The sequence below is a fragment of the Terrapene carolina genome, unplaced genomic scaffold (genome assembly GCF_002925995.2).
Source record: "Terrapene carolina triunguis isolate 2854851 unplaced genomic scaffold, T_m_triunguis-2.0 Scaffold62, whole genome shotgun sequence".
In the NCBI taxonomy this organism is placed as follows: domain Eukaryota; kingdom Metazoa; phylum Chordata; order Testudines; family Emydidae; genus Terrapene; species Terrapene triunguis.
In genome coordinates this window covers 41403234-41417942 of record NW_020664413.1, presented here as the reverse complement: position 1 = coordinate 41417942, position 14709 = coordinate 41403234, and the positions used below count along the sequence as shown (strand labels likewise).

The 14709-nt window shown below is 39.3% G+C and overlaps 1 protein-coding gene across 1 annotated transcript in view; it reads right to left on the bottom strand.

Annotated features, from left to right (window-relative positions):
- Window positions 1-2245: 2245 nt before the first annotated feature.
- The window catches only part of AGPS (alkylglycerone phosphate synthase), a 114855-nt gene continuing 102391 nt past the window's right edge, over window positions 2246-14709 (bottom strand). The window contains exon 20 of the mRNA XM_026647593.2: window positions 2246-2506. Within this exon, the coding sequence (XP_026503378.1) occupies window positions 2385-2506 (122 nt within the window). The 3' untranslated portion in view covers window positions 2246-2384. The remainder of the gene's footprint in view (window positions 2507-14709) is intronic.

Genomic DNA, 14709 nt, shown 5'->3' with positions numbered 1-14709 from the left:
TGGGGAAATATGGTTAGGAAGGTAACACTGGGAGAGGAAACCGTAGCATTTGTAGTGCCAGATAGTTCTTTAAATCAAATGAGCCAACAAGACTTGAGACAGCACAACTTGTTCATATTGAGTAAAATCGCCATAAGGAAACCAAGTCCTTCTTACTTTAATTCTGCTTGTATTGTCATATTCCAAAAAGAAAATGTTTTTCATGTATCCATTCATTCATAAATCTGATTCTTCATAGTTAGACATGCTGTGTATATTGAGGCACATATTTACTGACTTCTAGCAAAATAATACAGTTTAAGACCTCTGTATTACAGAGTGATACTAGTAGTCAGCAAGATTCCAGCTGCAGACATGTAACCACCATTTGCACAGAATGCAAAGTTGAGAAATCCACAGCATAAAAAAAGAAAGATTACAGATTCACCTTGCTGAAAAGTACATGCTGTACATGTTGAATAAGGAACACTTACCCATATAGTGCTGGAAGTCAGAGCTTCCTAACACTAACTGTGATTGCAAATTTTTCGGTGCTGCTGAAACATGAATTCCATGGACCACAACTTTCAAAGTAAAATACAGGAAGGCTGGATTCACTTTTTAAACTAAAATTTCACGAAACAAAGATTAAAAAAATTCTAGCTGCATTAAAAATACCACAGTAACTTCCTATTTCATGACTAGTAGAATATAATGAATTGTTTTAATTTGCTATCTTTTTGAATTCATATATTTGAAAGTGCTGTTTGGGTAGTCATGGTCTTTTAAGTGATTTTTAATCAGCTATTCTAAATTAGTTATAAAATAGCTTCAAAGTTTTGTTTAGATATGCAGTATTTTTCAAGCAATAGGATGATAAAGTGTGGTAAATTTAAAATAAAATGAATATTAAATTATGTTATCAGACTATGGTGTTATAAAATGTTAATTTATAGATTATAAAAGTTATAATCTTTAATGTTTTATTACTAAAATTGACAGCTAATTATTTTAAAATAGTTTAAAAACACAAATGTCTCAATTTTAAATTTAGGTTTTTCATGTGAAGGTTACTTCTTATATAAAGGTGTCCAAACTGCCCACATAGAGTTGTGTAGCAGCTAGCTAATTAGACAGTATGTCCTCATAAAGATAGTTTACATTTTGAGTTACTATCCTATATGATTAAATACTTTATTTTAAATATCAAAAGTTGGATAATTTGCTTTAAGAAAAGAATCCATCTCAAAACATGAATCATGAATATTGACAAACAGTTTAAAATTTTAATTTCACTTGTTTTAAGATCCTCGTTTTAATGTAAAATTGTTTCAGGTCTGATATTGTCTTACGGATTGTTTAAGAAAATAAGTTCCATGTTTTTGATTATACGGAGGACAACATTTGCAGCTCCTAGTTATGTAAACCAGTAATTCAGAAAGGCTAATAAAAAATTAAAATTGGAAACTTCGTTTCCAGACAGGATTTTCTCCATTTTAGATTAATAAAACTGTTTCAACCTTGAAACCGTTGAGACCTTCTTTTAAGATACAGTGCTGGGCAAAGTTTTATTTTAAAATAGCCAAAATATTTTCTATTGGGGGAAAAAAGGATTATTTTGCATCTGCACAAAAATAAAGTGAAACTAGACACATTAAGAGTGCAGTGTTCATGAAGGCAATAATTTTATGTAACAAACCTGTTAATATACAATGAGAAACGTCTGCTGTTCTGTACAAAACTTATAATGACTGACTAGCATATTAAAGAAGATTATCCCAGCAATGCAAATACAACTCAGGCTACACTTTAGTTAAGTATTCTTTTCAAAGATTTTAAATTTTCAATAATGCTGAAAGGGAGACTGACAAGCCAAACATCCTACAGAACCATGCTGAATCTTTTAAACAGAAAGCCTACATTTATACTGCTACTTGCTTAACCCTTCAGCACACAGAAGTATTCCCTTAGTGAAATCCACCTCTCATGTGCTTCCCAGCAATTTTCCTCTAGCAAGAGACTGAGTGAGCAGCTGTTTATGTAGACAACACCAATGTCAGTCTTTGTTCTTCTTGCAGGGGATGCTTTAATAAAAAACAGCTGGTTTCATCCAGCATGGAAATCATTGGCTGTACTGCCTAACCAAACTTGGAATGCTATATCTGCATTTGCAAGCAGGTATATACCTTCATGTGCCTCTGCCAGGTTGTGTGTTAAGAGAGGTTTAGGAGTACAGTCAGTAAATCTGTGAATGTTAATAGTGAATGTTTACATTTTGTTGGAGGAAAACCAATATAAGAAAGATATTAGCTTTTAAAGTTCAGTCCATGTTATATTTGATTACTGGGATAACAGTACAATGAGGCTAAAAATCGTAATTTTGAAATTTTCAGATAGTAAGGGTTTTATAAAAGGTTCCTGTTTCCAAAGATGTTATTGGGGTCCACATATTCTTTGACAGACTTAAGCATCCCCAAGCCAACATCAGAGATACTCTCCTTCATCCACTGCTTCCGCAACTTGCCCACTAGAAAAACAAAAACAAAAATGCTTCAATATGTGGCATGATACTAGGAGCCAATCAATCTTATGACCATGAATGAATAAACACTGTGTGATAAATGCTTTTATTCAAAAATGAGAAATGTTTTGCTTTATTTGATTTATTGAGCCCACCAGACTATCAAGCTCATTAAGCTCAGTGTACTCCCAGAGGAAGCTTGTGTTCTACACTGTCTACTTTCTTTGCAAACTATGAAATTTAGATGAAGTTTAGGTTGAAATCATGTGTCAGATTACAAATAGTGAAATGGTAATTACATACATTTTTAAAAGAGCCCCAGACCCTCATCTTATTAAGAAATTAAAAAATGTTAGGAGGAAATCAATAAAAATAAAACATCTCAAGAATTGTTCTGCTTAGCCTAAAAACAGTTCTATGCAGGAAGAAGTAAGTTTTAACCACGAAGTAAATATGTTAAAAGTGACCTTCAGGTTTAAACTAGGATCAGCCTAAAAACCCATGGAAATCTCTAACAGAGAAATTAAAACTGGTAAAGGTATAAAATGTAATATTCACTCACCTAAAAGTGGCATGTTTCAGTTTAGATAAATCTCTATATAAAATAATATATTCTCCGTAGTTGTGAATATAAATTCACAATGTGGAAGCCTAATTTTCAGAGTACAATGAATATTTAAGACAAATTTACATACAAAATAGATTTTTTTCTAAATTATATATGGCAGAAATTTACATTTGTTGGATAAAACAGCAGTTTATCTCAACTTCTGTCACAAAAACAAACAAGTTATTTTAATGGTTAACTTAAATGGCCACTTTATGGGAATGTTATTTATTAATTAACCAAGTCATCAACCCTGATTTAATAGGTCAATCAAAATAGGGGACATTCTCTCATTACAGTCTAGCATTTAGCTTGCCAGCCTAAGACACAATCCATTTGTCAGGATGAGGTGATATACTATAGCATCTGCCTCTTGGAAATCTTTAAGAGTATCTGAAGCTAAATTCAAATCATCTTTTTGTCCCATTCTCAGGGTAGCCATCAAACTGTCATCAAAAAAATGAACGATGGGGACATCACTGGAGAACAGAATATTTTTGTTTATACCTTAAGGAATATAAACTAGCCACAGTGCTGACTGAAAGAAAGCAGTGTAAAATGTTCAAAAAACGCTGAAAAAACAATCCTGAAATGTAGTACAAAAATGACTATTTGTACATGTGTATTAAGTGTATAGTATAGGTATTAAAATTCATATGCAATAAGAGTAACTATTTCATAGTCTTCCTCTAAGATATCCTCCATCTATAATATCTTGTCATTACAATTCTATTGTCTCCTAAGCAAATTGATATTTTTGTCTAGTTAAATTAATAAAAAACTACAAAGACTGTGGATATGGCTTGACCATCACTTCAAGCAATCTACACTCTGGCAGTTAGAGACAAGGAGTTGAAGAACAGTCAATGCCATTTTCAACCGTTATCTGTAATATAGTTTCAGTGAATGTGTCCTGTGGTTACGGATGTAATTGTCCTGAAAAGACTGCAAACAACTGCTCCAACAAGATGGAGCACATTAGAACCACAGCAGGATGCCCAACAGCTAGCATGCCTGCCTCTTTTTACACCTCTAGTAATAATGCAATTCCATGAGGAACTGAACTACCGTCTGAGCAGACACCAAACAGCCATTGCATATTTAATGAAGTCACTCACCAAGTGCTGGAAAACAGAAGGTGCTTGGAGTGCATCATTAGTTCTGTCAGAGTGATAATTTACACATCTATCTTGTCAAATTTTCTATGGTTTATACTTTTACAATAATAAATCTAACATACATTTGATTAGTGAACTGGAAAGTAAAAAAGCTGTACAGAAGATATATCAGTGGTCCTCCATGAACGTATTTGATAAAAGATTTTTAACCCCTTGGTAGCGCTGGGCTGTGAGCTCCTGCTGTCCAGGGCTAATGAGTTTTACATAGTCTTGTCAGATATTGTAATTTTTTTTTTAATCAAGAGGTTAAAAACAAAGTTAAAGCAATTGTTTTCCTTAGCAAATTTAAATTGTTCCATTTACCATCTTACATGTAATTACAAGGGCATATAATTCAAGAAAAAAGCTACATAAAAGAACAGGATTTGTGTAGAAGATTCTGGTGTCATTCATACAGAAAAGCAGTACTATATCTCACTAAGTTTGCTTCAGTCTTATGAATATTCCATTTGTTTTATCTACATAGGATACCCCATTACATATTAAAGAAATTAACTATCTTCATATATATTAAATATTGAAGGGCCTGGACCTCAGAAGTTTTTAGAGTCTAAGTAGATATATATTCATTCTTTCAAGGGCAGGAAAAACGAACAAGACTCCTTGAGATGTTTTACTGAAAAAAGTAATTAAACTTCTTAAAATTACTGGAGCAGCTCAGAGACATACAGAGTTGTGAAAAAACTAACTACAAGAAAACATCGATCTGAAAGAAACACTGCCTTCTAAAACAAAAACCAGATCTAATTTTGACCCTAAGCTATTAAGAATTACAATAGTTTACTTCTGAATAGAGGAAAATCTCCAGATATCAGATTTCTGTATTTTAAAATTTATATTTAAAAACCACTTATGTTGAACTGACATGCACATCTTTAACTACATAGCAGCTGTTTATCTATGCTTTTATATCTCACCACAATAGTCGTACTTTGGGGCTGCTACTCTTTTCCCTATTAGTCCTATCAGAATAAACTCTATTCATGGGATCATGTTGCCTCACCACAATGCAACATCATAATATCCTTAGTAAGACATTGAGACTAATTATCCAAGGTGAAAAATATGGGGCTGACTTTCAGATTTTAAAACAAATGGCAAATGCCCAATCCCAACAAATGTGCTAACAATTGATTATACTGGTGCATAAATAAGTAATCAAAACCAGTCATGTAATTTCAAGCACCATTAGAAACAGGAAGAAGAGATCCACTGTTTGCAAAATGGAACAGGACAAATTCAGCAAGAAAACAAATGTTATTTTTAAGATCCCTATATGTTATAGAAGAGATGAAAGCTGTCATGCAGCTCATTTAGGTCTATACATCTATGTGCCATGTTTATACTGCCTTTTCCTCATAAATATGGTTAAGATCTATAAACTATGTATATAACATTTTAAAAGTGTATTCTAGGATTCTAACCCTTTAACTAGGTTATAAATAACCCAAGTACAATGAACTAGCCAATATGCACTTATTCTCTTCCTGAATGGACAGTGTACTGATATTTCACTGATTTCAACTGAAATAGGATGAAAACAGGAGGATTTCTTAATAAATGAGTTAGTGACTGGGGGTGGGGTGAAGTCTCTTTTCCTGTTCAGTGATGCATGGAGAAAATGATGTAATTTTTTTCATGAATTGGAATTTTTTTTTTTAAATATGGGAAGGGAGATGTGCATACATCAATTGGAAGTGCATGTCCAACTTTTGCCAATATGATTCACATTCTCATCATATCGGATCCAATTCTAGAATGCCTCAAGCAAAGTACTTTTCCAGCTGTGATCATTCATGTATCTTGACATAGTAATCCAGGTTCTTGCAACCTGTAGGTTAGATCACCACAATGTGCTCTATTTGGAACTCTGCCTGAAAAATACCTAGAAGCTTCAGCTAATGCAGTAGTCCAATCTCCAATGAGGCAAGCAGTTACCACATAATGCTGATGTTCCACATGGTATGCACTGGCAACTCTTTTGGTCAAGAGAGCACCTGAAAGTGTTGGTTATGTTCTATGAGTATCCTAAATAGTTTGGAACCCACTTATGTGAGAAATTATCTCATGTTTTATCACGGAAGTTGTGATTTTATGGATCGTTTTACTTTGTGCTTGAGGTGAAGCACTCCAGGATAGATGGGCAGGACACTCTCAATGGAGTGTCCATGCCTAGGGAACCTGCTCTCTGGTGATCCACCAAAGCTAAGGTTAGGCAAACCTCAGGTCACAAAGACCTGTTTATTCAGGACCTTTGACTGACTGTTACTAATACCTACAATTCTGTTATTAAATGTATTCTGAAGAACTTTTGTTAATAGCTATTTTTGATGATGTAAGGTGGCCAGGTGTTACGCAGCAGATAGAATGACAAATTTCTAACTACGAAGATAATGGGAAATGCTCACAATTTAGCATTTTTAATACAATGCAAATGATAAAGCTGGTGTTGCTGAACAATGAAAGTAAACAATGAGTAGTTTAAAGAAGCGTGTGTCCTGAACAGTACGTTTCTTAGACCAGAGGTTCTCAAACTGTGGACCGCGGACCAAGCTCCATTCAGGTGGCCCGCAGATAGTTCCCTCTAAGGTGTGTGCCTGGGCAGCCGCGCACAAGAGAATGAAGGGCCACCCTAAGACTGAGACATTTCTTAGTTTCCATTATCTTTGGCATTGCTGAATCTTACACGCTAAGCAGGCTTGAGCCTGGCCACTACTCAAAATGGAGACCTCCAAGTTAAAACCCGGGGTACTGCATGAATTGGGGCTGGTGATGCAATACTGTATTAACTCTATAGCATGGCAAATGGCAGCATGCTGTTATAAGACATAACATTTCAACTGAGATACAGAACAGAGGCCTGACCACTGGTGGCTTTCAGAGGTGGCCTGACACTTTTAGCAGGAGTAGGGATGCTTATTCCTGTGGCCATCATGACATTTGATCTTCACCAATTTCATTCTACCTACTTAAGAATAAACTCTCCTGTTGCATCAGCTGGATGAACAGATGGGTCTCTTCCTGTCCTGAAAACACTAGTGTGACACTGGTGATATAGAATAGCTGCTGCATCCAACCCCAGAAGAGACTGCTTTTCAAAACTGTGTGAAATGATCCCTGTATTGTATACAGTACCTCACTCATTCTGCATTTCTGCATGCATGGAATTTTGCCAAACTGCCAGAAAATGCCATATTTCGATTGTGAAATCTGCCATTTTGTTGTAACCAGGCACCTAACATTGTGCTCCCTGCAGTACCAGCACTCGGCTGTAGCTTCTCCTGTGTGCTGCTTTCAGCAGAAGGAGGGATGCATTACATAAGCAGCACAAGCCCTGTTGCCCAACGGAACAAGAAAGAAGGACAACAGCTCTCCTGGCCCATCAGGCCTTCGAAAATATGTGACTGGGGGAGGAGCGGGTGTTGGTGAAATGTGGCAGCTGGAGTATAGCGAATGAGCTACAGGCACTGGGCAGAGCTTTGTCCCACTGGGGATGCAAAATATGTGACTCGGGGGGTGAGGGAGGGGACTGAGTGGGACTGCAGAGGAAAGGCTATGGTAGAGAGGCGCCAGGTGGTTGAGCTGTGGGTGCCAGGCATAAATCCATCCCACTGGACTGCTTTAAGTTAATCTGGGGACCCAGGAACACCACAACATAGGGCCACTTGTGGATATACCCCAAAGGCCTAGCTTTATCCAACTGTTGCATACTCCTCCTAGCAGGTGGATGCTGTCTCTACAGGGACCTAAATATCCAGCCTTACTGGGAGTATTTTTTCCCACGAAACACATATCCTAGCGGAACAAGATACTGAACACTAAGATAAAAAGTAGGCCACTGGATGAAGTAAAGAGGACAGAGTGAAATATACAATACATCTGCTAGGAACAGTCCAATATTTGTAAGTTACTTATGTGATTTTTCCATCCCTTTACTAGAAGGCCTTACAGTACCCAACAATAAGATAATCAGAGTCCAAAGCATGATATTCTACAACAGAGAAAATGAGGCACTCTTTGCAACAGAGCCTCCCTACCTCAAATTCCTACTTCAATCTCTAATAGTGTTCAGCAGTGTGGTGTGTCACACTTTGTCCATTAAGAAGTTCTCTCCACTTGATGGAGATATTTCTTCTTCTAGAGATAGGCATGTTTTAAGATAAAGTAAAATAAAAATTAAATGTGTTTTGTTTTGGTGGGGGGGGGGTTGTTTTGAGTGCACTTGTCGTGGAAGGAAACACTGTCTTGAGCTTGTTTTAAACTCAAATTAAAATATTTGTAAGATTACTTTTTATAACTTGAGTTTATCAAGGTTTGATTTTTCACTGCAGGTAGTGGACTGTGTGATTTGGGTCCATACGCAAGTTATAGCTATAAAGATTTTTAGTATAAACTTTGTTTTATAACCTGACCAGTTCTTCCATTACAACAAGCACTATGAAGATTGACTTAAGCAGGCTTTATATTTCCTATAGCCTCAAGTTCCAGACTACATCTGTTTTCTTTGATACACAAAACCAGAGTTAAAATAGCTCCATTTATCACAACATGATTGTAGGCAGACAAACCAGCCTGTCTGTTTCCAGATAGGGAAAGCAACTGTTATTAATCACAATTACAGGACAAACACTAAGAGAAATTGCATCAATATTCTCCCTTTCCCCACACAAGAACTCAAAAGCAGTGCTGAGAATGTCAAGACAAGGCCTGAAGGTCAGTAAATAAAACGGATACCGTTAGTCTAATTCTCAACAGTAAGTCTGTGTACCCAGGGGACAAAAATCCCATCTTGCATATTATATAAAACACAATATTACATACAGTACATAATATAATACACCCCCCTCCGACAAGACAAAAATACTTAAAATGGAGTTGAGGTAGAGAAATATATATCAGTAATTCAGGAATAAATAAAACATTTCAGGGATATTGTAATGAACCCAAAACTAAGCATTAGAAACCCAAGAAATTCAGAGTCAGTGTTAAAGTTAAAAGAAATACAAACAGACATGGGTATGGAAATGCAATTGAGGCACCCACTCACACAACCTTACTCTGCTCTAGGTGATGCCATGCAATATTTGTACAATTACGATTAAGGCATTTCAGTATTTGTTGTCCCAGATTAATGACACTTCTTTTAATTATTAAAAAAAAAAAAAAAAAAAAAAAAAAGGTTTTTTTTTTATACTTTGTTTCCCCTCATTCTATAGCAGCCCTGCCTCCCATGTGGAAGGAGGCTGTGGAAAGAGCCCTTTGGAGCAGTGGGCAACCAACTACAACTCAGAGCAACCCTGGAGTTAGCCCGGGAATTTGGAGTGACTCCCAAAAATCAGGGAGCCATCATGGTGGGGTAAACCCAACTTTGCACTCTCCACACTTTACGTCTTTACATTTTCACAAAGAGCTCAATTTCAACTTCAAAATTAAGAGTTTTATTTTAGGTTATATTTCCCCTTTTCTTCACTTCTGACTCAGTTTCTTGACAATTCCCCCTCCCCCCAGAGACTGGAGCTCGGGGAAGGGAAAGAATGCATTTAAACAATTCATTTCAAAATCTGAACTCAAATCAAGAACTAGAAAATTTAAAACAACTGCATTTCTACTCTAAGAGGTCTTGGAATTTAAAAAGAGTGGACATGGGGAAAAGACACACTTCTATCAAGTTTATAGCTAAATTAACTTTACTCTACACATGTGAAATGTTTGTGAGCAGATTACACATATACATGATGGATCTTTGCTTCGACATGCATCTTCACTCACAAGGAGACTAAAAACTCATTAAAAGACTGAGAATCCATAACAAATTATTCCCCATTTCCTTATTCAGGATGTGAAGTGTCAATCAGAGTACTGAGTGAGACAGACATGTATACATAAAGTATACACAAAGATTTTATGTGGATGTTTCTCATGTAGCAAATAGTAGGCTAAAGGATTTGTCCATTCCCAATGTCCATTGAATTCAGTTTTTCATCATTACCAGAAATATATAAAATTCCACACAAAAGATTATGTTAAAAGAACATTAAGATTGCAAAGTCAAGCACTCAAAAAGTTAGGAGATGCCAGAATTAAGGTTGCCTGTGAAGTGACTTACCTAACATCACATAAGAACTCTGTGGCAAAGGCAGGGAGAGAATCCATTTCTCTAGGACAGCATTCAACTGCCTTAACCATGAAACTGTCCTCTTCCTGCTATCCCCTGCCTCATTTTCTACACAACTTCCAGCTTCTGCACAGATTGAGGTAGGGTTCTTTAGACAATAGCCTCCTAATTCACAACCCTAATTCATCCCCAGAGCAGGTCCATCCTGTGCAGTAAATGAGGTAGGGATCTTGAGGAAAAAATAATGGTATCATGTAATTTTAAGGACTACATCATAATGCATAAGCATATGGGGGCCAAATTAAAGTTGTACAGGTGACCTTAATTCTGGCATTTCCAAACTTTTGAGTGCTTGACTTAGCAACCTTAATAATGTTCTTTCAACATTGTTTGTGTGTAATCTCCTAGAAGTTTAAAAAAGTAAATTGTAAAAACAAATTCCATCATGTGGCATCATATTGACACGCATATGGTTCATCAGCAGGGTTGGAACCTTTAGATCCACAGAACAGACCTCTGACACTTGAGCTAACGGAGCAACTTATACCAGTGGTGAGTTGTCATCCTCTCTGTTGGACCAGCACTAGAGGGAGATGAGACACACACTTTGTCAGTGGGTTTCAGTGATTTTTGCTGATAGCAAAGGAATGGCAAGACTCAATTTTGGGTTCCATTCCAAGCTCTTGGGACTGTGGGAGATTGTGCACTAGTGTGCAGACTTGTGTTTCCCCTCAGGCTTGATCCCTTTTGCCCTGTCCCTCTTCCCCAAGCATGGCTCCTTGCCCTAGTCCCATTCTCCTTGCTACCCCAGCCTGCTTACCCAACCAGTCTCCCTCCCTCCAGCCTCACTGTCCAAGTCCCAATCCACCCCAATTCTCGTTCTCCCCACATCCACTCCCCTTGCCCAGGCAGTCCCAGTTCCCCTGTTTCAGATCCTCATCTGATCAGTCTCTTCTTCCAGTACTTGTCTCCTTCCCTGGACTCTTCATCCAATCTCAATCTTCCCTTCTCCATGGCTCTTTGTTCTAGTCTTTTTGCCCAGCCAATCTCTGATTCTTTCCCTGCACCCCTGCTCCTTGTCAGGTGTCTCCCCTCCCTCAGTTTTCTCCCCATGCTGCCTCTCAGCCCAGCCTCCTTGTCCAGCCAGACCCAGTCTTGCTCTCTCCCCTTAGCTCCTCATCCAATCTCACTGTCGACCCCAATCCCATGCGTGTATCATTTCCTTCACAGGCTCCCAGTCTGAGCTTTCCTTCTCCCCCTCAGCTCTCAGTCCCAGTCTCAGTCCTCTCCCCCATGTCCAATTCCAGTCTACTCTTTTCCTTCCCACCGACCAGGCTCTTGTCCCCCCACATTCAAAATCAGATTGTTTTCGCCTCCACACTGCCTGGGCAGGGGAAAGTCACTGAGAACACAGACGAGAGAGACTCCCTGCTCTAAGATCTGGTGACCAACCTCACCCCAGCCTGGAGCAGTTGAGAGTAGTCATTACAGACAAAAATCCAGCTTTGCTCTTGTAGCCCTGGGCTGGAGCATGCCAGGTTGCACTATGGGAATGGCACATGCACAGTCCGGTCACAGGTAGCAGGTGGGAGGGGATAAAACATGCTCAGTCACTCCATGGGGATACTGCATATGCAGTCTGGTCAGTATTAAGAGCTGCGAGAGGCTCAAGCATGCTCAGCGAGGATAGAGTCTTTGGAGACTTTAGCAGCCAAAATCAAATAAAACTCTACTACGCATCTGCAAAACAGATTTCTAAGGCTTGTAACTTGGGCAAATTTGGGAGGTATTTCATGAAGATACCAAAAGGCACATCTCTGACACAAAGAACAACCCCCTGCCAAGTTTCAAGTACCTGTACCAAAGTATGGGGGCATTAGAGAATTTCAAAGAAAACGTCTCCAGAATTTAACATTGGCAAAATATTTTTCCTCTACCCTTGTTCTTAAGGGCAGGTCTACACTTTACTTACGGCCGGACCAGGAAGTATCGATCTTCTGGGATCAATTTATCGCGTCTTGTCTAGACGCGATAAATCGATCTCAGATCGATCCCGGAAGTGCTCGCCGTCGACGCCGGTACTCCAGCACGGCGAGAGGAGTATGCGGCATCGACGGGGGAGCCTGCCTGCCGCGTCTGGACCCACGGTAAGTTCGAACTAAGGTACTTCGAATTCAGCTATGTTATTAACGTAGCTGAATTTGCATACCTTAGTTCGAAGTGGGGGGTTAGTGTGGACCAGGCCTAAGTGTCTTAATCATTTGGTTGAATTGTTAAAAAAGAAAAAACCTCAAAAGCCTTCCGCTTGAAGAAGATGCCAACCCAGAAAATTTCAACCCAAATGGTTAAAATTTGGCAAAATTATAACCAACTGAATAAAGGGTCTCTTAAGTTGGGAAATATTGGGCAATCTTAATAATAGGGGGCACTATTAGTTCCACCAATAAGTAGAACGCCAAACAAAATTTGAAACTGTTTAAGTGCTCTTAATAAATAAGAGTCCTGTTAAGCAGAAGAAACATTTATATAAAGATATAAGTTGAGCAGGTTTTAAGATCTTACTATACTTAGAAAAAATTGGTTACTAGCCTTCCATAACTGCTGTTCTTTGAGATATGTTGCACATGCCCATTCCAATATAGCTGTGTTTGTGCCCAGAGCTCAGTCACCAGAGAAAATTCCCTCAGTGGCATCTGTTGAGTCAGCTCCGGTGCCCCCTGTGCCACACACTGATAGCGCCTGTATAAAGGGGCTGGCCAACCCCAGGCCCCCTCAGTTCCTTCTTTCCGGCCAACTCCGATAAGAGGGGTAACAGGGCAGGTCTTGGAATGGACATCTTGAAGAACAACCTTATGGAAGGTTATTAACCATTTTTTCTTCAAGTGATTGCACATGCCCATTCCAATGTCGGTGACTCCCAAGCAGTTGAATAGGTGGTGGGCTCATAGTTCAGACATGCTTGACTGCAACACAGCTCGACTAAATCTGGCATCATCCTGGCCTGCTGGGTGATGGCATAATGAGAAGAGATTGTATGCACCAACTATCAAGTTGCGGCTTTGCAAATGTCCTGAATAGGAATCTGTGCCAGAAATGTCATTGAGGATGCCTGTGCCCTCATGGAGTGAGCAGCTGGGATAGGTGAGGGAGTTCATAACATGCGAGGATATTTGATGCGATCTATGAGGAGATTCTCTGAGCAGACACGGGAAAACCTTTCATCCTGTCTGCTACCGCTACAAATAGCTGGGTGGACTTCCAGAACAGTTTGGTCCTTTCTATGTAGAATGCTAGCACATATTTAACATCCAATGAGTGAAGCTTTTGCTCTTTCCTGTTTGCACGTGGCTTCTGGTAGAAAACGGACAAGATGATAGCTTGATTGCTATGGAACTGAGAAACCACTTTCGAGAGGAACGTGGGGTGAGGACGCAACTGTACCTTATCTTTAAGGAAAAGAGTGTAACGGCAGTTCTGAAGTGAGAGCATGGATCTCTGGATTCTCTCCTAGAAGAAGTGATGGCCACTAAGAAGGCCACTTTCCAACAGAGGTATAGCAAGAAACATGATGCTATCAGCTTGAATGGTGGGCCCATAAGCTTTGATAAGACCAGACTGAGATCCCACGAAGAGACGGGCTCATGTACTTGGGGGTACATCCTCTCTAGGCCCTTAAGGCAACAGACATCTCATGTGAGAACACTGAGGGTGAAAAGCCAATATTGCTGCCAGGTGAACCTTGATTGACGAGATATTCAAACCCTGCTGTTTCAGGTGTAGTAGGTATTCCAGAATGAGCTGCAGTGACTAAATTGTTGGTGAGACTGCCCGGCTGGGAAGACCAGAGGGAGAACCACTTCCACTTAGCGAGGTAAGTGGCCCTGATATAGGGTTTCCCACTACCTAACAGGATCTGTCAAACCTGCTCCTACCAGGCCCACTCTCCTGGTTTCAGCCATGAAGCTTTCAGGCCATCAGGTCGAGGGAGCCAAGATTTAGGTGGAGATGACCATGGTCCTGAGAGATCAGGTACAGAGGAAGTGGGATGGGGGTCGCCATAGAGAGATCCAGCAGGGTGGCGAACCAATGCTGGTGGGTCCATGCTAGGCCTATCAGGATGACCCGCACTCAGTCTCATTTGATCTTTAGCAGGACCTTATGTACGAGTGGAATAGGAGGGAACGCATAGTATAGGTGAACCTTCCACAGAAGGAGGAAGGCAGCTGTAAGCAACCCCAGGCTGTGAACCTGCAGCGAGCAGAACTGATGACACTTCCTGTTGTATCGGGTCATGAACAGTCTACCAGGC